At 37.4% G+C, this 25,560-nt stretch overlaps 1 protein-coding gene across 26 annotated transcripts in view; it reads right to left on the bottom strand.

Annotated features, from left to right (window-relative positions):
- The window catches only part of St18 (ST18 C2H2C-type zinc finger transcription factor), a 310,888-nt gene that overhangs the window by 82,632 nt on the left and 202,696 nt on the right, over nt 1-25,560 (bottom strand). For 9 of the 26 annotated variants that reach the window (XM_040741532.1, XM_040741528.1, XM_040741537.1 and 6 more), the window contains 4 exons: nt 25,500-25,545; nt 16,206-16,273; nt 10,068-10,122; nt 8,012-8,042 (listed from right to left, as the gene is read on the bottom strand). In XM_040741532.1, coding sequence (XP_040597466.1) covers nt 8,012-8,042; nt 10,068-10,122; nt 16,206-16,208 — 89 coding nt within the window. In that variant the 5' untranslated portion in view covers nt 16,209-16,273; nt 25,500-25,545. The remainder of the gene's footprint in view (nt 1-8,011; nt 8,043-10,067; nt 10,123-16,205; nt 16,274-25,499; nt 25,546-25,560) is intronic. The other 17 variants (XM_040741527.1, XM_040741529.1, XM_040741533.1 and 14 more) reach the window with 5 other exon arrangements.

Genomic DNA, 25,560 nt, shown 5'->3' with positions numbered 1-25,560 from the left:
AAAGTCCAAATGGATCAAAGACCTCAACATAAATCCAACCACACTGAAACTCTTAGAAGAGAAAGTAGGAAGTAGCCTTGAAAATATTGGCACAGGAGATCACTTCCTAAATAGAACACCAGTAGCACAAACACTGAGAGTAACAATTAATAAATGGGACCTCCTAAAACTGAGAAGCTTCGGTAAGGCAAAGGACACTGACAAGGAAAAAACAGCAGTTCTCAGAATGGGAAAAGATATTCACCAACTGCACATCTGACGGGGGTTAATCTCCAAAATATACAAAGAACTCAAGATACTAGACACAAAAATACCAAATAATCCAATTGAAAAATGTTGAATTCTCAACAGAGGAACTGAAATGGCTGAAAGACTTTTAAGGCATTGTTCAGCATCCTTAGCCATCAGGGAAATACAAATCAAAACAACTTCAAGATACCATCTTACACTGATCAGAATGGCTAAGATCGAAAACACTGATGACAGCTTATACTGGAGAGGATGTGGAGAAAGAGGAACACTCCTCCATTTCTGGCAGACATGCAAACAGGTACAGCCACTTTAGAAATCAGGAGGATGATTTCTCAGAAAATTGGGAATAAATATACCTCAAGACAAAGTAAAACCACTTTTGGGCAAAGGATGCACACTCATACCACAAGGACACTTTCTCAACTATGTTCATAGCAGATTATTTGTAATGGGCAGAACCTGGAAACAATCTAGATGCCCCTCAACTGAAGAATTGATAAGGAAAAATGTGGTACATTTATACAATGGAGTACTAATCAGTGGTAAAAACAAAACAAAACAGAACAATGACATCATGAAATTTGCAGGCAAATGGAACTTGAAAAAAAATCCTGAGTAAGATAACCCAGCCCCAGAAAGACAAATATGGTATGTACTCACTCATATGTTGATTTTAGGCATAAAGCAAAGAAAGGATAACCAGCCTACAATCCACAACCCCAGAGAAGCTAAGTAACAAAGAGGATCCAAGAGAGACATACATAGATCCCCTGGGAAAGGGAAATATAAAAGATCTCCTGAGAAAATCAGGAGTATGAGAGGGAAGGAGAGAAGGGGAATATGCAGTTGACACGAGGAAACAAGATGATCAAGTTTGGGGAAGGACAGAGAAGGACAGCCAGGAAAGAACATTCTTGATAGGGGAGCCATTGTGGCTTAGGGAGAAACCTGGCACTAGGGATATTCCCAGGAATCCACAGCAATGATCCCAGATAAAATTCTAAGCAATAGTGGAGAAGGTGCCTGAACTGGCCTTCACCTGTTATCAGATTGAGGACTACCACCATGCCACATGTGTAGCAGCTGGTTCTCTTCTTCCATTGTAGATTCTGGGGATCAGATTCAGGTCACCATGCTTGAATATAGGAACCTTTATCCACTGAGCTTTTCTTTTGACATACTATTTTCCTATTGCTCTTCAGTCCTCGAAGTATCATGTCAAACATGGCCAGTAGAAGTACATCCAAAGTAAGGGTAAGAACTGTGCTTCACAGGGACTCAAAAGACCATGTCTGTTATATATCCCTCAGCTTGTAAGCATCCAAATACATGCAAGCCAAGGAAAAGGCTGCTGGGAGCATGTGTTTTCAGTCTAACTCGGCCAATCACTAAGCAGGACCTGCTCTGGATTCTAAACTTGTAAGTTTGTAACACTCCAAAGATAATGGATTGCTTAAGTTACTGTGTTGTTCACAAAAGCCTGTTTTATAGGAAGCCTCATGCACTAAAGACTGCTACTTTTTAAAACCATTTCTATGTTTCATAATATTTTCTACAATTCTCAAAATCCCTTTCTTCATTCAGTATTTTCATTAGTTTATGCCAGTTACTATTCTGTATGTGGTAGACATTATCAACCGGGTAAGAGATGACAAATTTCACTGTCACAAAGTAAATGGCATAAAAACAGGAGGACTAGAAATAATGACTAGGTGGCAGGTCAGAGGGGATTTGTTTTCCCACAAAACTAAAAGAGGGAGGACTAGGTAAAGCAGAGGGGAGAGATTGTAGGTGCAAAGGTAACAGGGAAAGCTGAGGTGTGAGGGATTGTGGGTGCAAAGGTTATAACAGGGAAAGCCTTATCAACATGGAGGCAGAGTTAGGGTTTGGAGTGAGTGCCTGAGGGAGCCACATAGCCAAGTGAGAGGCAGCATTCGAGGGTTGCAGAGGCACAGGAAGACCTGGGATAGTGGCACCCTACTGGTCAGCAGAACTGGGAAGGCCAGGGATACAAGTGCAGGTGGAATGGCCAGGGCAAAGATGGCACACAATTTTGGACAGATAGGATACGTCATAAGAAGAGATGGCTCAAGGAAGAACTCACAGATTTCATTTTCCCCACTCCTAACACAAAGAAAGCTAGAGGAATCCTTGACTTACTTGTGACAGAGGATCTGGGTTGCAAGTTTGGATATATGAAGGACTCTCAAAGGGAAATCATTAGAACGTGACTGTACAGCAACAGAAGTTCAAGGATGCAGGAAGAGCTAGAGATGTAGATTTATTTCATGCAAATGTACTTGAAGTCCAAATGAGATCATCAGAGAATCACAGATAATAGAGAAACAAAGATAGACCTTGAGGAGTCCAATGTCATGAGATTAGAGAATCAAATTAAAAGCTAGCCACAAGTGGTAGAAGAAAACCAAGGTATCTTCCATGTTGGGAAGTCATGTGTTTTTGATAATGGCCATAAGTAAGTGGTCTTCCAGCTCTTACTGTAAGCTCAGTGACCCACCTGCACAGACCCCTGGCTATGTTTTAGCATCCTCATGAAAGAAGGGCTCAGGGTCCTTGGTGAGGCTGAGGGGTGATCTACAGCTGTTATTGTGGACACTGTGAGTAATTAGCATTGCTCACACTTAAAGTACATTCTCAAAAATAAACAGAAAACACAAATATCATCACTTCCATTTTCACTCATTTCCCTGTAAAGAGTGTTTATAATAGTGAAAGAGGAAAGAACTTGAAGAGTAGACTTTCTTAAAAGGAGTATGGCAATGTGATTGAAATTTTTTAAAAATGGGGAGAATCCTTGATATAAAAATCCTTAGAATAAAAAAATAAATCCTACATTTTATGTCTGCTGTGAAATGGCTTGAAGATGTTAGAAGTGACATCATTCACTGCCTATGCTCACACCCCTTCTGGGGATGCTGTAACCTGATCCCATGGGTTTACTGTGCTGTCCACTATGAGTCCACTGTATCAACACTACACTAGTGCAGAAGAAGGACTATGAGATAAATAACACAACACGTTTCTCCTTTGGTTAGGAGTAGAAAATTTAACCATGCTCTGAAAAGCATCCCAGTAAACTTCAAATGAATCTTCACGGTTCAACTGAATGTACCCTGTGGTAGTGGAATTCTGCAACAGTCCTGGTTTCTAGGGATGCTAGTGACATTGCTTTAACTGGATTAACAATGGGTTGATAGGGATCACCAATTTCCCTGGGAGAGTGTTTGATCATGGAAGGAAAGCATAACACATTTTTAGTTCACAATTTGTTTTGGAGTTTCTTAATATTTATGAGTACTTACTTTTTAGCTCCCTAGTATTTTCTAGTAGGAGATGTAATGTTACATAGGGCATACCATGGCTATCAACACAATCACTATATACACACATAACCATCCCTCAGTGACCCTGGGATATAATTTCCATATCCTCTTCTCAGAGACCAAAACCTGACATGCTCAACAGTCTTGTCTAAAATGGCATAGCAATACTGCATGTCCTGTATGTACACCCCTGGATGGTCTACAAGATGTCTTGATGACTCACAATGCCTAACACTGTAGATGTTAAGGGATTAGATACTGTATGACTCTGGATGAAAAAGAGAATAATGTCTGCAGAGGTTCAGTCCCTCCGAGGCTTGAACAATACTTTGCAAACACGGATGGCTGAATGGAGGATATGATATGAGGTTCACTTAGTATTCTGATTTAAGGGTACCAGATTGACTAGGACTTCATGGCTAGCCCAACACCTCTCTCACAATATAAAACAGAAGCTGAAGGTCCTTAATAGTTCACCAGTATGGAAAGAAGAAAACACAGAGAACAGAGATTTTTTTTCATTTCTTGACATTTTCATGTAGAATTACAGCCACAGTCAACTCATGGAAACCAAGTTAGAAGCAAAAGGTGGTGCTTTCTTCGTAACTGACATTCCAAGAAAAAGGAAGTGCAGAAGTTTGTTTTAAAGCCAGGATATGTTTCACTCTGTTATTAATTTACCAACAAAGTGTAAGTTAATTTAAATGGGACACTAAAAACAACATTCACAGTGAATAGTACAAAGTGGCTACAGGAGCTGGTGGTCAAACAGAATCCATGCTCTGCCTCGGAGCCCTCTACTCAGTCAGACTGCACTTTAAGCATGCCCTGGCCCTGTACTCAGTTCAAGAGCTAACTGCAGGTAATCATTTGTCCTGAGTACTTTATATGCTTATTGTGTGGATCCAATTGGACATTGCATAATGTTTTGAGGACTAATTCAATAGGAATTGATACAGGGGTCACTCAGTAACAAGTTCAGCACTAAATACCATAAGATTTTACGCAAATTCATAAATACATGATATTATAATAGTTTATTAAGTTTTCTTATTAAGCAGCAAACTTCATTTTGTTTTCATTCCTGTAAAAGGCTCCCCTGATAGACATTAAGATACTTTTATGCCAAGTAAGTACATTTCTATTAATATTTCCTTTAGTTGTTACCTAGTTGTTAGAAATATTTATGCAGTTATAATATAATCATGACTACCAATAGAAGCTTTATTTTATTAAAATTGAATGCATAAAGTATTAAAATGAGGCTGTATAAAGAAAATTTAAAAATAGAACAAAACCAGGACATCATCTAACTTTATAAGTTAGAAAAGTTTTCATTTATGTTCAAATCATTAACTTTTTAGCTTATTGATTAGAGATCATAAAGTATTCAGCAATTTAAAACTTAAAACAAAGTATTAGAGAAAATAAAGTAGGAAGGGACATCAAACTAGACATTTCATTATAACACTTAAGCCAACAAATTGGTAAGCAGCAATAAACCACAGGACAATAATGCCTTATATTCACTGTCTCTAAGGAATCACATAAGAAGTCATTTTAGAGGTAAGACTATGTTGTCCTAATTAAAGGAAGGGGTGGACTGACTGCCAATGTTTTAGCCAGTTAGCAGTATTAATAGATACAGTGCATGAGGTCCAGATTAAGGAAAATGGTAGTAAGAAGACAGCAGAGATAATGCAGTCATTGTGATGGGGAAGCCAACAGAACTTCCTCTACACCACTTGTAACATGAATGTGTTGGAGGAAACTGGAAATGCTAATAAAGGTGAGGATTAGGTGGGCCTATCCTTATAAATTGATTTTAATGGCAATGATAGTAGCTGACATGCAGAATAATAAGTTAAGAATGTTGGTATCAATTTTTATTAGTCCATGAAAATATATACTATATTAAAATTAACTTCATTTGCATTAGTATTTTTTGTAAGTAATCACTCTGAAAACAGTAGCATACCCAGTTCATTTTAAAGAGAGCTATATGATATTACCAGCATTCTCTACAATCATAACTTCTAGGCTGGGGAGAACATCACACATTTCTTAGTGACACTTAACAATTCAGATACATGGTTGTGATGCTCAATTGCAGAAAAACCTGTGGAGTCAGTTAAGAAACTAAACACAAAAACTAAAATGATAGCAATACATGTTTTCATTAAATCACTACTTTACTTTCCTCCATAAGATACATGTAGAATGGCAAATAGGGTCTATGTTTAGGTCAAGTTAAACTATAAGAAACATTTTGGGACCAAGAATGCCTAAGCATGGTCATCCAACTACTACAAAATTTAAGGAAGTTCTTTTTAGAGCTTGTTCTCATTTAGAAGGCCTGAAAATGTGTGGATTTCCCAGCAACAGTTATCCTCTTTCTGAATTACTCTATTAACAGATTAAGTAAAATGGAATATTTCATATGGTTAATTTTTATACAATTAGGAGATAAGGAATTCTTTGTCCAGAATTAGACTTTATCCAAGGCTGACTGTGGTACTCTGAGATCTAGCCTCTTGAGATCCTGGGTGATGGTACCTCTGTGATTTCCACTCTTTGCTGGATTGGTTGTGGGTCAGAGAAAGCACAGCCAAGAACAAGAACAGAGCTGTGGCTAGGATTTCGGATGATTTACTAGCTGTGTACCCATGGGATATTTGCATAAGCTATTGGTTTTCATGTATTTTTCTGAAAACTGCAACCATAATATTTTGTACCTTCTAAGGTTACTAGGGAGATTAAATGATGTATTTGGATGATAAAATTAGCAGTATCTGGTATATAAGACCTCAACAAATGCCATTTTTAACATAGTCATAAGTGCTAATAGTATACTTAAGAAGTACTTTTTCAATAAGAGTTACACAACACATTTCCCACATTTAGCTTCTTTGTTTAGTTCCATCTGCTTCTTCATCTGAAGTAGATACTCCATCTAGGTCAATGCATGCATATTATTCCTTCAAAGTTCACTCATTTTAAAGCCAGTTTTAAAGACATATCATTTGAAAGGTCCCTTTCTTATGTGTAAATGACTTGGTTCCTTGAAAATTTTGTGGTTACTGCCACAGGTAAGCCATCCTTGTAGTCACAGAAGATGGTACCACAAACATCGCATGTTCTCTCTTCCGTAAATCATTTAAAGGACATCCTCCCTTTAACACAAGAATTTTAAAAGAGCCAAGAAATTTCATGCTTCACATGTGATCAGTTCCATGCTGTAATCTGGTCTGGGTGTATGTGAACGTGCCCTGTTTTTACTGCTCTAGTTTAAAACTTTAAATTCTTAGGCCGGGCGGTGGTGGTGCACGCCTTTAATCCCAGCACTCGGGAGGCAGAGGCAGCCTCCAAAATAATACAGAGAAACCCTGTCTTGTAAAACCAATAAATGAATAAATAAATAAATAAATAAATAAATAAAACTTTAAATTCTTAATGAAGATATCATTAACCCAGGCAAACCTATAGATTTCCTGCTAGCAACTTTTCATAAAGAAGCACACCAGAATTCTAAATAACAAAATGAATTGATGCTGGGACAAATTCAATTCCTTAAAAGAGGAAGAAGTAACTAAGAGCCTATGTTTAAGGGAGTCACTACGCACAGTGCCTGGAATAAACTGTGCAACCTGTTAGTATGTCCCCTTGCAGTGCAAGTAGGTCAGACACTGTCACACTCCTTCTTTGCCAAGCATTGCCCTGAGAATACAAACAGAGGTTTCTGAGTTCAAAGTCAGGCCAGTTCATGGAGTGGAGGCTTAATGTGTGTGCAAGAGTAACTATGCACCCCACAGCTAGTATACTCAGGCTGTTTCTCCTTTCTTTCCTATTTGTACTTTGTTAATATTTTAACAATGATTCTGTGAATTACACCCCAGTGAAGTTCTACATCACTCAGTGAGGTGGCATTTTCCAAACATTGTCCAAGGAACAATACCTAAAACAGAACTAGAAGGATCTGCTAAAAAAATTGTCACATTATTTTCTACTGTGTAGCTTAAAAATAGGAAGTAACTAACTGATGGAAATTGCTATTTAAAATGAAAAATGGATAACTTAGAATCTAGGTAATTCATCGGGCTCATGGACCACCAGTGCAAATTCCAGCCACACATAGTATACAGGCATACGGAAAAGAGGTGGCCAGTGAAGGAAGGCAGGTAATTACTGACACTATACAAAAGCTTTTAAATTAAACTTTCAGGTAAAATATTCTCAGCTCCATTATCACCACAGCTGCTGCCCTTCTCTTCTTCCCCAAGGGTTAGAAAGAGCCAAAATGAGGTTACTCTTTGTTTAGTCCTCATTCGAAAGCAAGGAGCCTAGAGAAATACAATTCATTCTAAACTAATCTAAACCAATCAATATTTGAAAGAGTCATGAAGGGGAGATCTTACCTGAGTTCTTGGATCAGAGAATCCATTGGTACTGTTCACAAAAAAAAATTGAAAGAGAGAAAGAAGGAAGGAATAAAGGATGGAAGGAAGAAAGATAGGAAAAGAGAAGAAAAGAAAAGAAAGAGTCTCAATTGAGTTTATTTTTAAAACTGTATGACTGAAGCCTTCCCCCTAACTAGAGACAACACTAGTGACTGTCTAGGACAGACATCACCAAGCTTCTCACTGAATAGAATGAGTTTTTTTCACTCTGGTTGTTTTTGGAAATAGAGGGCAGACAACAAGGCCCCAAAACAGATTCATTCTAGGTATGGTACACTGAGTGGCCTTGGATCCTGGTTGCTTCGACTTTCCTATGACCTGTAGTTAGGGGTATTTTGAAAAAAAATCACAACAAGAAAAATTTGATTTTATTTTTAATAAGAAACTATTCAAAAGATTTCCAAGGCTACTGCTTTTAGTTACATATTTTTGTGGTTCTGGGTCACAGATTCTATGCAAGCATCTACCTGTGTGCTATACCACGGTCCCGTGCATGCATATTTAATGTCAGTAGGCAAGTTTTCAGAGAAAACTGCAAGCTTCACTAGTAAGTGACTCAAGTTGATCCCAAACAGTTCCTACATACGGGAGACAGGAACAAGCTTTAGCACTGTTAGCATCAACAGTCTTTCAAAATAAGGGACTTATTCAAAGAGTGTTGAATTGCTGCCTGAAATTCTGGGAACTAAAGGAATTCATGTTGGTAAATACCTGCCTACACAAGGATAAGCAGCATATGGAGGGAGACAACAGGTGGTTTTCCAAATTACTCACACTTCACAAGAAACAGTAGTTCACTTCTGAAAGAACATGTTGGCTCTATTTAAGGCTGTGAGTGCATTGCCAAAAATAAAATAAAATAAAGACCAAATATAACTGCAAATTAAAAGACCCACATCTTGAAAGTGTGGTAGAGTGGTATGCTTTGAAAGAACAAAATAAGGGACACACAGTCTAATCTCTAGAGTCCTGCTATTTAGAGCAAGCATGAGCTTATTCTACTTAATGAAATAGACTATTTTTCATAACCACATATCCTATTGAGAAGTTTGCTGCAAAAAAATTGAAAGCCATAGAAACATATGTCAAATTTAAAGATACAGGATATGATTACTTCAAAAGTCATTTAAAATAAAATTAAACAATAATACAGAGTAAAAGTTCTGTTTCAGTAGATAAAAGTCCATACTATATACAGGATTACTTTGCATTTGTGATGCACTGGTCAGTGACAACAACTGCATATATTTTAACTAAGAATTTCATCCTTACTACATGCAAAATATTGGTACTCTGGATTTTAGTTAAATGGGAATTACCTATGTTGACTACATATGTAAACACATAGCTAACAGATGCATTGCATCTGATTAGTCACTCTCAACTGTAAATCCCAAACCTTCCCTGGAAGGTAGGGTCACAGTGCTCAGCTTTCCCCCATCAGTGTGAACACTAGGACAGAATGTAAAGGATGGTTCTCCAGAATATTTTCAGAGCCATGGTAAAACTAGTTTTCCACTTAGAATTCAGGGTCACAAAAATATAGCTAATTATAATAAAAGTTATTTTCCTTGAGGGGTGTAATTGCCAGTCAATCCTGTTTTCCAGCTGTTTAGATCATCAAGGGCCTGTTTATATTTCAATATTACATTACCATCTGTTGGTTACAAAAAAAGAGGGGTAGCCAACAAGTTGAACCTTCCAAACACTTCTTTCTGAAGCTGCCTGGAACTCCCAGCAGGAACAGTCAAAAAACAAATGTTATCATTTCACTTGAACTAAGTAGAGATTGGGACTACTAAGCCAGACAGCATAAAGATAAAAAGCAGTTTCGGCATGAAGCTGCCAATCCTTTTTCTTTGTTCTAGTCACTAGAGATCATCACTCTTGCTACTCAAAGTTTTTTGTGAGGCATTCTTTGCTTACTCTTACTACACACAAGGGACAAGTATAGGCACTCCCATCTTTCATGGTGTGGTAGGCACAGTGTCAGGGAGCCTGCTCACTAACTCACCTTCAGTTCCTTTTGAGAAAGTATGCAATGTTTTATCTTCAACATCTGCATCCATCTGTAATATGAACACAAAGTACTGGGATCATTACTTTGACATTGACAAGACTGTGAAAACATGTAATTAGAAATTCTGGAGGTCATTGTGAAGAGCAGCATATAGCCTTCCATGTTCCTCAATTTCCTTCTAGCTCTATGGGATCTGGCTGACTAGTCTCGAGTACTACTGATTTTAGAGACATGTCTACAGATGTTGGAAACCAGAAATGATAACAGCAACAGGGCAGATGGCCTCGGCCACAAGTGTTTACTAATGATTTGCATGCTTATAGAATTCCAAAGACTGAAAAAGGGTTGTCTCATCAGCAGAGCTTGTGAAGTGAGAACTCCAAACACGAAGACAAAAGATCCAGACTGATTTACCAATTTCAAATGCCTTCATCCTTCTAGATGCTTTCTGATTATACCTCTTCTAAGTTAGGAAAAGCAACTGCCAATGTAAAAATGCAACCCAAAGGCAAACCCTTATAGTGCTCCTCCAAAATTCCATTGGGAGTTGTAACTATCAACAGTGAACTACATTTACTCTCTGAATTCCAGAAAAACTGCAGCCACATGATCACTAAAATGTAGAAGAAATGTAAAACCCAAGTGAGGTGCATGGAAGTATCAAATTCCCATCATTACTGACTATTTTAAAAGTAGTCAAACAAATGATCAAAGGGCTAGAAAGGTTTACAAAGCCTTTTGTTTTTATGCATTCTGATCCAGGACATCTATCCATTTTGCTAGAATCCACTAATAACCTCTTAGTTTAATTCACTTCTGCATGTTTTTATAACTCTTAAATAGTAATAAGGTATTTTGCTTGTGGAAAATAAGAGACAGGCAGCAGCAATGCTCTGTGGCTCCCATCCGTAAGTCCTGCCGTGAGCAGCAGCAATGTGACTGCCATAGTAATGGGAGCTAGGCTCCACTCTCAGAGTCTAGGTTGTGATTGAAGGCACTGACCTGCCATGGACTTATAATAGGGGAGCAGGTGTGGCAATGATGGACTTTAATTTCCTTTAATAAACCTTTTATGTGCCACACTTTTACTGCCATTCGACGCTCTCCAAGGTCCTGCACATAATAGGTTCATTACTTTTGATTACTATAGTCTATTGAGACAAACAACTCCAGAACACACTATATATTATGTTCAGTTAAACCAATATAGACTATTTATCCATTGTGCATTTTTTCACCTGCAACACTACAGATGAAATTAACAACAGCTCTCGTAAGCTAAAACTATTAAACCCACCAGAACTCTTTTGTCATTGCTTCATAATAATAAACCAATCATTGAACCGCTTTTTAAATTAGCAGACAAAAAGTGTTCACGGCTTTGGCTGAACAGCAGCCGCTTTAGTCTAAATAAAATGCTCCATTGTTATAAATATTTTAAAAGTACACAATAAGAGAAAACAACAATAAAACAGAGGTAGTTTTTTTCCTGTTGATTTCCTTTCTTATGAAACCATATGAGTTTATGACAGATGCCTAGGATTAAAAGGGCTTGGTTTACTCAGGACGGCACATACTGCGTTGTGAAATCCCCCTCCTCCCTGGAGGATCTCTGCTGCATATAAAGTGGCTCAGCTCATACAAACGTAGCTCTGTGTGCTACACAAATAACTAGATTAAGAGAGATCAGTAGCATGTGAGGGTTAACATGATGAGACGCATCACATATTTCTGAGGAAGCTATTCCCATGGGCAAGCATGCACATAATGCAAGTCTATTATTCAGCAACACAGGTGCTATTAACCTTCCCTAGTCACTCTAAAAAAATGCCCCAACATGAAGGATGGTTGAACTCCATGAAGTTCTTTACCAAAACCAGAACACAGACAGTCAAGGGTTCCTGAAGGCATACACAAAAGTTTAAAAAACAAACTAAAATGCAGTCTTTTTTCTAGGAGCTTTGAGGATCCAGCCTTGGCTCTGGGTCTTATAGGCATCCTACATATCCACCACTGCACTATTGCCACTGGGAGGGATGCATAAACACCCCTTGACTGGTCTTAAAAGCTCATCTCATAACTATTTTGTTAAGCTACCTTTTCTCTTTCTCTCTCTTTCTTCCCTTCTTTCTTTTCTCCTTTCTTTCTTTCTTTCCTTTGAAGGTTTTCAAAGTCCCTGGAAGTAATCCAAATGAATAAAACTTAGAAGTTCTAGAGAGCAAAGATCTGGTGTGTGTGTTTGTGTGTGTGTGTGTGTGTTTCACATTGTTTTCTGATACTGAGCTCTGCCATGGTCCAATAAGATCTGATTTTGAATTAGAATGTAAGAAAAGACATTTCACAGATGTTAGAACTTCCACCACAAAGAAATGCTTATGTGTTTTAAATTTCTGATATTAGTGCTCCCCACATGACAGACACTGCTCTTGAGGATGAAGGCGAGAAGGACAGTGAGATAATTATAAATTATAAATTATAGCCTTGCTCCTTTGCATGCCTATGATTAGACCCAAAGTTTCAACTTCAAAACTTACTAATCTTGAAAACTATAGTTCTTAGAGACTATTTTCCCCCTTTCTGGAAAGTGATATTTGGTTATCTTTCTGTCTAGGCACCAAAAGGTTATCGAGACTATTTTAGTTAACATTGTAAAACTTATGAATCTTTTTCAAAACACAAATTTATTGTAAAAATCTGTCCTGTGGATTTTATACACCATTTGTATAGTCAATTATTTATGCAGAAAAATTGAAGATATTCCCAAGATGCCTACAAGGAATTCTAATTTACCATTGCTATTATTCTTAATCTGAAACACATTAAGATGAATTTGCTAGACATGGTGGCACACACCTTTAACCCCAGCACATGGCAGACAGAGACAGGTGAATCTTGTGTGTTTGAGGTCAGGTAGTATGGTTTACATAGCAAGTTCAAGGTTGGCAAGGCTATACAGTGAGGCACTATTTTAACAAACAAATCGGGAAGAGTTAAGTGTAACGTGTAGTTCACATGCAGCATGCACACTATTACAGCAGAAAGAAAAAGGTAGTTCTTGCTAAAAATGTAACATAATAAAGCAACATGGGAAACTTTTTGCAAAAGGCTTCCTGGTGCATTGTTCTGGGTAGCCAAGCAAATGTAAGAACAACTTGAGAGTGGGAAAAACATTAATAAAATGAAGAAAGTCAATAAACATTTCATGAAGGATATATAAGAAGCAGGAGTAGAATTAACTGATATACAATGCAGAGGAAAAATAACAACAGAGTGAAAGCTACTTAGGTGACTACTGAGAGATACCACTTAGGATCTTTACTTAGAGACCTATACAGAGATGTATGAACAATTTCCTAACCATCTCTTCTAACTGGAGCTTATTATATCAAGGGCAAAACCTCGATTGCTACCTCAGCACTCCAGTGCAGACATCTGAAACCTATTTTGGGGTTGAAAGGAAGTCCCAGACTGTCTTCTGAGAGAAATGGTTCGAGGAACATTATACAAAATCCACAAACTCAACCTCACTTGTATTATGTGTTTTTCTTCAACACAGATATACACAGTAACAGTAGAGCAGATTCATAGTGTCTTGTTCTTAGGGGAAGGACGGGTTCACAACACATGGGAAGGTCAATGTAATAACTCTGTTTTGGGGTAATTTCTGAAAACTCATACATAGTTAACATGTATTGATATCTAGCTCAAACGGGAGCTTTTAATTTGAGAAATCCTTCTAATATGTCCAACATTCAATCATGTTCCTTCTTGTAAAATTGTTATTTTTATTTGTGTGCTTTTTTGTGGGGGAGAAGTTATGGCGTGTGTGTGAATATACCTGGGTGTGTGGATGTTCACTCACACATGTGCATGTGAAGACCCAAAGTCAACCTCGAGTGTCATTTCTCAAAAGTGACCAAGCTTATTTTCTGAGACAGTCACCTGAGACTCCCAGATTCAGACAGAGTAGAAGACTAATGAGTTCCAGGAACCCTCCTGTTTTCATCTATCCAGTCCTAGGTTTATGAGTGCACACCATAAATGGATTTTTACATGGATACTGGGAATTGAACTCAGGTCCTCATACTTGTACAAAAAGATTTTTTATCAACAAAGCTGTGCTTTAATTTCTTCTCACTTCATAACCAGGGTTCACTGTGCTCCTATCCTGACATGTTTGAAATGGCAATATTTTATTTTATCACATTATGTAACATAATACTTCATTCTTGTGAGATCTATCTATCTATCATGGTGGTAGTAGGGTTTGAACTTGTGGCCTTGCATTTGCTAGGCAAGTGCCTTCTTATGACCTATAACCCCAGCCCATGAGATGTCCTTTCAACCCTGAGAAACTCGTGGCAAAATGGAGATGGTGTTCAGTAGCTGTATAAGGAAGCCCTGGGTTCCTCACACTGAGATCCTGTGTATCCTTAATAGATACTTCCTTATCAGAACTGAAATTTATAAAATAATGAAAAGATATCTAAGAAACGGGAAAAGACCTGAAAGTCAAAATAATCGAAATGACCAGATGATGCTAGTCTATCAGAATGAAATGTGTCTGGCTTGAGGACAAAGGGCCCAATATTAAGTGTCCTTTCCTTTAGCGATGCTGGCCTGTTCTAAACATAACTGTGGGTCAGTCCAGAGTGGTGGCTAGATATCTACTTTACATAAGGAAAGTTATGAACAAATTAGCTGTGATACTGTGTAGAGGGGAATGCTGACTTGTGGTAAGAAATGCTGGGCTAGAATATTTCTTGGTTCTCTCCACTCTTGCCCTCCTATTTGTCTAGCTTTCGTGTATTTTTTGATTACTCAGGAAGAATAGAAGCATGTTTAGTGTCAACATTTTTAATGTGAACTTTAACAAGCTGCTGTCTTAAAGCCCCCACCATGGTGACACATTTATAAGTGTTTTCTCATTCTCATTTGTTTAAGGCACCCTATTCTTGATTCTATTTCTCCAGATCTATGTGCCTATTTCTGTATGGTCTTTGATTCTGTATAGAAGGCTGAGAGGTTGGATGACATGTTCAGTTCAGATGTATGATTCCTCTTGTCTCCTTAGCCCTTTTTAATACCCCTACAAACAGAAAACCTGAAGGAGAAAGCAGATTCCGACTAAGAATAGTTCTCTGGGCCACAGCTCTATCCAAAGACCACGCCTTTGCATGTTACTCACAGGTGGAATAATTTCCAAAGGTAATTTTTTTCTTGGGTCCCTGAGAAATGCAGCATTAAGAGGAAATAGCTTAGACCTGAAGCAAGCTTGGAAAATGTTTTAGTGGAGACTGTATTCACATTGTCTTTCAGACTTCATGTTGCTACCACTGTTGCAGAGTCTATTCAGAAACTTTATGCAACTGGCAATGCTGAATGTAAACCAAAGCCATATGTTTGCATCCTTTTGCCAAATGTCTATAGCAAATAGTTCTATTATTCCCACAGGTAACAGATTTATGCCAAAGATTTCTATTAGTTGCTTCATCATAGCCTCAGAGTCACAGCTTTGTGACATGGGGAGGAGGGATAAAGGCATTGGCAGTTTTATGTCTTTGGAGTTTTGTGTATTTAAAAAGTATGCCCCATTTAAATAAAACTTAAGGCAAGCAACACATAAAAGGCCTTTCACATTTTTCATTGCCTATATTGAGATTTATCTGCTGGAAAATATGCAAATTTTAGAAAATGATTCCTTCAGAAGACATACATTATTTCAAATAGACTTTTTCCCAAAGAAAATAAAATCCTCACTTTTCAGTGTCTGTAGGAACTAGCCCTGGAAGTCATTTGGAATACTTTTAAGAGCATGTTTTTAAAGTAGCTTTAAGCTAACTAGTTTTTAATACAAATGAGCTCATATTAGATTCATAAATCTATTTTAACTATGAACCTTTCAGTAAGGGCAGACACAAATAAGTAGATCTGCAAAGGTTTGTAACCTCAGCTGCTTAGCAATTTAAAATAGTGAGTTGACTGTTGTGCCGAAAACAGTCATAATTCTAAACTCAAAAACAACAATGAATAGGTTACCACTAGTGACAGGATAGCCTTTATATAAATTCTTTAATTGAATTGTTTTTCTTTTGATATATTCTATTTTTAATAATAAAAATGAGCCCATACCATTCTTTCTTCAGGTAACCTGTCTGCCAATATTTTTGTTCAATTTAGTGGAAAATCTTGAAATTCATCTAGTGAGAGAAAAAGTAAAAGAAAGAAAGCATATTAGGCTGGACAAGAAAAATGCTTATTTAAATGAACTTTAGTGAACAACAGAGGGCATGTTGGCACCTTTTGCCTATAATTTGGTTGGTCACAATACAATGAAATTGCTATACTACAAATTGTATTATTAATAATAATAATCTGATTCTTCTTAAGGCATTAAGGATTGAAGCAAGGAGCTTATGCATGGTAGACAAGCACTTTACCACTGAGCTATATTCCCATTCCTATTATTATTATTATTATTAATCTTCACCATCATTTAGAAAAATTTAAGGTACTATTTGTAATGAGCTCTAGTGATGATGCTGCAAAAGACACAAGGAACCATTTGTTACTTGGATCTGTTCTGAAAGAGGCCAGCAGAAGATACAATTAATCCCATGACCAATGTTGGAACTTTCTTTTCAAGGAAGTAACTTCCTTTTGGTTTATTTTACCCTCAAGTCGCATGCACAAAGCTGTATCCCCTCTGTTTGGTTCCAGGGTGGGGTAAAATAAAAACAAAACAAAACCAAACACACACAACAACACTGAAAGCCAATGTAATGCACTCAGCATCCTAGAGAGGGCCCTGTTGAACTAACACCACACGCACATGTCCATGGTTACATGTTTACAGCTGACAGTTCTGAGATATAAGCTCTCAGCTTTCTTTACAGGAAACTTCTGTCACTGGGCTTTTGCCTTGTGTTGTGTATGGAGGTAGTGACGTGAGTCACAGGTGCCTTCTTGCAGGCTTTGACCAGACACGAATCAGATGCTTTTGCAACTCAAGTCAGCAACTGTGGCTGTGAAGAAGCAGGCAGCAAATTTTCACACAGGACACACTGCTGCCCACATAGAAGAATGGAAAGGGAATGCTGCAGCTTGGGAAGTCTTACTTTGTATTTGATCGCAACTTAAGAAATAAAAAAATTGATTTTGGCTCATTCTGCTGCACTCTTGGTTCAGAAAGAGTTCTGGAGCTTTCCACCTGCCTAGTTCCCTTTGTTTGCCACACACCAACCTAAAACAAAAGATCCTGGAAGCAGTCACACTGGTGAACAAAGCTCTTTCTAAATCCTGAAAGTAATGGCTTTCTGTCTAATGCCCTATCGTGTTATGTATTTATTAGCAATACATTTTCCATTTATTTTCTCAAAGATTGCCAATAAAGAACTGAATCACATAAGGGAGTAGCTGTAAAGCCTCTGAGTTCCCTAATGTCAAACTCATTAGCATCCGAATAAGCACACAGCAGCACGTCATCTGCACAATTGCAATTTTTTACTACTTTTAATAGCGCTTCTCAAAGGGCTCATTTTCAACTTTCTTCAGTGGTTAGTTGGGTCTCTTGGGAGAAGGAGCTTCCTGATGCTCACAGCTTCGACTCAGCAGCCTAGCCGTTTGCTGTCAGATGCGTCAGCCCTCTGCCCTAACCCCATCTGCTGTGGCTTCCCTCCCTGGAGACTAGAATGGAGGCAGCACAGCTGAGATCTGCTTGAGAAGTGTGCAGAGGGTGCTGAGAAAAGATAAGTTTAGGAATATGATTTGACATGCAAAGGCCCAGGATGTGAAGCACAGGGAGATACAAATGGGAGCAGGGCCTCTCAGGGCACCCACTCTGAGTTGCTCACTACAGTTCCACCCAGCTCCTCTCTGGATGCCCATTAAAATCAAACAGGAACCTCCCATTGCAACCTGGGTTCCTCCCTTCCAATATATGCACTATGACAAGGAGATATCTTTAAAACCCCAATTTTATTAAATGCCTTTTTTTTTGGTTTAGCAATTATTATTTGCCTTTTTTTTTGTTTTACGAGACAGGGTTTCTCTGTATTGTTTTGGAGGCTGTCGGTCCAGCCTGGCCTCGAACTCACAGAGATCCGCCTGCCTCTGCCTCCCGAGTGCTAGGATTAAAGGCGTGCGCCACCACTGCCCGGCTGTATTATTTGCCATTCTGTTTTCCACGTTCTTTAAGAGAAAATCACCTTTCCCCAACTTAAATGCATAAGAGCCTGTGGGGAATACACATTGTTAAGACAGTCACCTCCAGGCCTGGATGCTCACCAAGCACTTTCTCAGAAGCCCCTACTTTCTTGAAACAGCAACCCTAAAAGGTGAAACCACATGGAAACCAAAGTATGGCAGGCCAATGGGCTGCACAGCATCTTGCTAAGTAATGACTCAGATGCTCAGGTATCTTAGCTCTGTGAAGTCAACATCAAGTACCCTATTTTCTGACTTCCTTTCTGGAAATAGAGGATGCCAGTCCTTGATAACTGCTTCATGAATGAGTACCTGCTTCTGAAAAAGACAGTTCTGCTCAAATCCAAGATGCAATATAATGTATCTGGTATATTATTTCAAAGAAAAGAATCCTGAAACATTTGAGATTGTGTTTTGTTTTGTGGAGGAATGGACTAAGTAAATTAATCAGTATGTCAACTGTGACCCACAAACCAAGAACTGAAGGTTTACATATAGTTCCAAAGGAAGTAATACTTATTAAATCTTCCAAACTAAATGTAAGGTGAAAAGTTTGGTGAAGGAGCAAATGAATGTGTCATTCAACGTGTGTACCATACTTCTAACATGAACTCACCACCATCTGCAAATGATATCACCACCACCACCAACATGGCCTAACCTTAACCACTGCCATAAGTGTGTTCTAACTAACATCCCCTCACCACCACCATCAATGTGTTCTAATTAAGATGACCTCATCACCACCATCAATGTATTTAACTCACATGATCTCACCACCATATCAATGTGTTCTATCATGACATCACTACCACCAACAATGTGTTCTAACATAATCTCACCACCACCCTCAATGCGTTTTTAACATGTTCTCACCACCACCATCAATGTATTCTAACTATCATGATATCACCACCATATCAATGTGCTCTAACATAATCTCATCACCATCATCAACAAGTTCTATCATAGTCTCACCACCACCATCAATGCCAGGTAACTAACAGAAGCTCATCAACACTGCCATTGTTTTTGTAGGGTTTGCCTACCAGTGAAACCAGCCTGCTCTGTCTAGTCAGAAAGAGCAAGAACAACAGTCCTCTCAAAAGCCTAAAAAGTTCAAGTAATCTCCAAAGACCACTTGGCTTTATTTCCTTAACAAGTACACATAACAATACCAGCATATTTTGTTGTGTCTCAATACTTTTTGAGGTTCTGCTTCAACAACTTTTAACAGTTTTACTCTCTCATCCACTGTTTAACATTTAACAGCTTCACAGACTATTCACCATCTAGAATGAAAAAAGGGATTATCTTTAACTTATCTTTTCTTGGGACTTATAATACAAGCTCTTTGCAGTTCTAAACTTCAAGGTTTATTTTATAATAATCATTATAATGACTTAGATTATAGCCAAATTTTGTATAACAGTGTTCTATTCTATCATGTACATATAAATACATGTTTACTATCTCATACTACCATACTTCTGTACATATTAATACATATGTATATAATGTGTATGGCTAACAGCAAGCACAATGAAATTCTTCAGTTTCCATTTGTCATTTTACTTCTGATAATTTCTGTTGACATTTATTTCTGTTTTTTCTTTTTTGTTTGTTTGTTTGGGTTTTTTAAGTTCTAGTCAATAAGCCTTAGAATAGTTTTTGTCCTTTAAAGCACAAAATTCTCTATTATGAAATTATGCATCAAATTTTTGTGAGTTTGTTGCCATGTAATATTTATGTTGTTAAAAATAAATTTCTTCTGCTGAGCATTACAGGTTGGTAGTAGAGAATATGCTTTGCTTTCTGGAACAAATGAGTACAAGTATGAGTTTCATTTAAGTCTTTTAGGCAAATAAAAGTGCTTCTTCTTGCTCATAAACTTTTTTTCACAACCAGACCAGTCAGTTATAAGAACATAGTGGGAGTAGGACAAGTAGGTTCTGTCAGTCTGGCATATTCTGCAGGGAAAACTGCAAAGTGAGAAAGTAGGATCATTTAGGTTTTTGGAGGATACTGGATATTCAATAAGATGAATTATTTTGTTCTATGTATCAAATTGCCTTTCCTCATCCAGTTTGAATACTTTATGCTTCCCTGACTAATCAGTAAAGCTCAAATATAAACCAAACTTCAATAGTTGGTAATTTTAAAAGAATAAAGTAAAATTTATCAACCAATGTATTAATTACCATTGAATGATTTAGTGACATTTTAGTGATTTGCCCAGCTTTTGAATCTTGTCCTACAGAATATTTCAAGAAATCTTAAGTGCAAGGAATTCTACAGAACTCTGATTTCCTTTCAGAACAGGTCATTTTTGCCTAGAGGCTGAAGTAATATAGAAGACTGAAATAACTGTGACTTTCACTGTCACACAGACCTAACAATTACATTTACACAAGTATGCATTCTAGTATTGATATTTGTCCCTGCAATCCTTTAAAAAAAATCACAGTATCTTCTCCACAAAGTCTGAAGCAATTCCAACACCTTATATATAAGACTTCTATTTCTCCCTCAAGATGATTTAACTTTTACCTGATTTAAGCAACAAACTAGCCCTCAAAGATACTTAAAGCCATGTGGTAATTAACATAACTGCATTTAGATGCCATTCATGACTGATAATTCCGACACCTTGTGGGAAAAAAGTTGCATGCTGTAAACATTATAAACATATTCAAATAAGCTTAACACAATCTGCCATGCTTATTTCTGCCTAGATCATGGACCAGAGAAATGGTTAATGCAAATGGATTTATAATTTGCTTTGGGGGGCCAGTTTCTTCTCCTTATTTATTAGCCCAGCTGATGGGGCAGATTTGATGAGGCACTTCTGGAATAATTGAGTCATCACACAAAGAAGGCTGCTAGCATTCAGAGTGGTTTTATCAGCAGCAAGCAGGCCTGATTACTGACAATTACACTCTGATCCGGTGATGGAGGAGAAAGAGCCAACGAGTGGGAAATGTCCGTGTTTCTATCCAGGAATAATTTCTACATTCATTTTACATGCTAAGTGTTTCCTATCTCTGCATAATAAACTGTAAACAGGAATAGATGGCACAATGTCCCTTAATATTTCCTGGTAATGAAGACACAAATGTACAGTGAATGCTGATAAATATAGATGAAACATAAGCTATTCTCCCAGTCTGTATTGTTACCTTTAAAACAAATGCATTTTTGTGGTAAAAGCATAATCAGAGCTAATGCAAAAAAATGACAGAAGATTGAAACTGTCCTTGTAACTACATAGAAACTTTGCAAAAGTCCTGTTAATCACAACTGCTTTAAAGACTGGTGGGCTGAAGGTTGAATCTAGAAACCATGTCATTCTTGTCTTAAGTGGCAACTGTGCAAATCTCCTTGGGTTAGATGCAGCAGAGGACAGTGTGACAGAGACCTCCATCAACACTCAGAAAGAACATATATAAACTGTTAACAATGAGGCTGTCACTGAAGACATCTTCACTAATAAGGATTTCAAGTTCCCTTCCATAAGCATTCCAACAGGATACATCTATAGTGAAGAATAAAGTTGCCTGTGGCCCCTGATCGGCCATGAGCAATGAGTTACTGCACTCAGCAGGTAGGTGTTAACCAACTTGTTTACAACATGGCTTATCAAGAAAGTACTGTGAACAAAAATGTATCTGACAGAGCTGTCTGCTAAGAAATCTGTCCTTTGACTCAGAGTTGAGTTTACAATGCCCAGAGAACAGGAAGGTTGATATTTCTTAATGCACTGCCTTAGATTTTAGTGAAAACACTCTAATTTCTTACACTATCAAGAATTTCTTTATTTAAAAACCCAATCAGATGTGAAGCCATGAATAATAAACCTTCATGGGTCTGTTTGCATAATTTTTTCTTTAAAGCCCCTTCCTGGCTTCCAAAGAAATAAAAGTTATTCTCTGTTCTCCTGTGGTAACTATGGAAACCATGTTTTATTACACTAACCACTTAACTTCAAAGCTTCCGTTACAACTAAATGTGCTATTTTGAGTAAATCTATACTGAACATCCTTATAATGTCAAAAATACTTTTAATAGAGTTCATAGAACACTTGTTGATTAAAAACACAAGGCTTTTTACTATGTAAAGGGAATTTTCTCTCTTTAGGTCATTTTATTATATAGATGGTCACACAATATTTTTGATATCCTTGGACATTTGTCACTTTCCTTACTACCATCAAGAGGTTCTTTAGAATATTTACAATAAGTCTGCTAGTTTTCTCAATAGTAACTGTTTGGTTTTCATTAACATCTTCACAATATTCTTTAAATATGAATTAAGACAAAAAACTATAGCTGCTTGTCTTCTTTATCTGATGATGAAAATGGAATGGATAGAATCTACTGAAGTTTAAAAAGAAAATGGCGTGACTCTCAGTTATTGAGGCCAATGAGCTAATGGATTTTGGAAAAAGAATTCTTAGACTTTAATTATCACTATAAACAAGAATTCTTTAACATAGATCATTTTCAAATAAGCTCCTTGTAAAATATACTATTAATGGTTCAATACACAGTTACTGGGCAACAATATACATATTGCCCCATGGGAAATAATGGGTATGAAAAATATTTAAGGCACAACTCTTGACCTCAACAGTACCAACAGGCAAGTCAAAGATCCCAATATAATGTGGAACATCCTTAGAAAGAAGAGGACAGAGGAACTAGTGGACATGAGTGGGGCCTAGACAGCTTCTAGATTACTGTGATTCTGTAGATGCTGAGAGAACCCTGAATAAAATAGGAAAAGGTTATCAAAGACTAATTGAAAGGATGGCAATCGTCAAACTGGCTTGGTCAATACATTAAAGCTACATTTTTATGAAATTGTGAAATAGTTAAAGACAGAAGATGGTTGAATTAACTATCTGAAATTAAATGCTTTTAATTTGTTCATTTACTATGTAACTCTCCAAAAAGCATCCCCCTTCAGCATGAGAAATACAAAATCTGCCCCCACTCATGGTAGACAGCATTCCGCAGAATTTTGATGACAATTAGGTTCTGCCTTGCACTCCATTTACTCATGTCTTTCTGTTTTTAATAGGATAGGGTAGGACCATGGATAGAGAGCTGTGTCTCTAGAAACCATTTTATGGCTATGGGGTATGCTCAATACATTACTGTTGAGCTGAAATAAGCCCAATATAATCATTTTCAGATTCTTGAGATTATAGCTTATTAATTGATTTAGATAAATCCCAGACACTCAGCATCTGGGATATTATAGGTTTAGTCAGTTTGGTTGTTCTACCAGCTAAAGAAAATTGACAGGGTTTGCTTGTTTGTTGAGATAAGGTCTTGCTATATACCCAGATGACCTCAGATTCACAAATACTGGGGTTAGAGTTCTGAAGTCACCCTACCCAACATATTTTTCTTTCTGTGTTCAAATATTTCCCCAATATAAAGAAGACAATGTATGAATTGTGATCGATCTATGCCTGATTTTTACCAAATGTCGACTTTTACCTCATTAAAATGAAAAATTACATAACCTTAAATTGGCTCTTCTTGAGAAATGTCAAATCTAAAATGAAATACAGTTAGCCACATTTGGGGAAATGACTGGTCTAGGAAGGCTGCTGACCTATTTTAAGATCTATGAGAACCTCATTCTTAGAGTCTCCCTTTTTTCATTCAGAATTTACCAGAAGGTCCTGACCATTGGCCACCTACATTTTACTTTAAGTGAAATATGCCCACACATTCAAAATTGATGAGTTTGATATTGCTAAGGAAAATGGAACTAAGCATTTGCAGGAGGAAAGACAAAACATGTCTAGCAATTCTATCAACAGTGAAGAGAGATAGAATTTACTAAGCAAATATCTCTTGTCTTTACTGGAGTTTTATCAGGAAACATGAGTTTCATAGGCACTGGACTGTTCCATGTCCCTTCATCATCATGACATGCCTATGGGAATTCCATATTACCACCAATTTACACACAGTGAATGGACAGTCAAGTAATATCACTACCAGCTTCTGTGTCATACAGGTGACAAGCAGTTCACATGGCAGCCTCTGCTTTCATATATAAATTGAACTTCTGCAGCAGAGACCTCGGCTTCTGCCCTCTCTGATACTCCATTATTCCTTCCCAAACTCGTGCTTACTCAGGCTCACTGAAGGGGTAAATAAAACATGCATTCCTTTGCTTTTTCAGTAACACAACTACTGCATTTATAGAAACATGATATGTAGCGATTTTGGAATGGAGAAGTGTTACAAAATGGAAGATATAATCACTAAGTAGCAATGGTCATCATTTACATCCCCAAATAAATAATTTTAGACTATTAATTTTGGCCTCTCAAGAATTTTTTTCATTCAGAAACAGAGTATTCTTCTAGGATTTATATTAATAGCTGTAATATATATCCCACCCATTGGTTGGCTTATTCTCTTAATTCTCTTTTATTTCTTTGACAAATATTCATAAACAGTAGCTTAAAAACAGACTTACTATTATTTCATAATTGTGAAGGCCTGGGGCCTTCTTATGGTCTTATCAGTGTGAACCAAAGTCAGACTGAACTGTAAGGGACAATCTATTTTCACACTCAGCTGGTTTAACAGAGTCCATTTCTATATTCTTGACAACATGGAGCTACTGGATGACACTTCAAGTCACTCTTGCCTCGAGGTGCTGACACTTTCTGTGACTAAGTCTCCTTCCTCTTGAGAGCTAGAGAGGGTGTTTTGGTTGAGTCTTTTTCCAGCTTTAGCTCTCTCATTTTTTATACTGTCCTGTTCGTAAGAACCACAGATAATTGGTTCTTTCTCTACAGTCTGGGAAATTCTTCCCATCTCACAGTTCTTAACTGACTCATACATGCTTGTTATGGGAAATCCTTCCCATCACATAGTTCTTAACTGACTCATATATGCTTTGTTATGCAAGGTAACATATTCACCAATTTCAAACACATCTTTGGGAGGGAGGCAATCATCCTGTGCACCACAATCTCTAGTCACCTACATGAATTCTTAAAATTTTAGTGCCAGTGCTCCTCATCATATATGTGATGCCACAAATCTCAGTACTGATATTAATAAATACCAACATCTTTATTGGTTTTCTAAAATCAAATTTCTTAACTTACTATGTATTTTTGAAAGACACTGACATTTGAAAGGCATTTTTGTGTGTAATTTTAATTTTAAATAGGCACCACTTACCTTCCCTAGCAGCTACTGAATTTGAACCAGAGAGTTGCCATTGCTACTGTTGGAATCATCA

Source organism: Mesocricetus auratus, unplaced genomic scaffold, assembly GCF_017639785.1.
Source record: "Mesocricetus auratus isolate SY011 unplaced genomic scaffold, BCM_Maur_2.0 Super-Scaffold_6730, whole genome shotgun sequence".
Lineage (NCBI taxonomy): Eukaryota > Metazoa > Chordata > Mammalia > Rodentia > Cricetidae > Mesocricetus > Mesocricetus auratus.
Note: the sequence above shows the minus strand (reverse complement) of the source record. Positions and strands in the feature narration are given on the sequence as shown.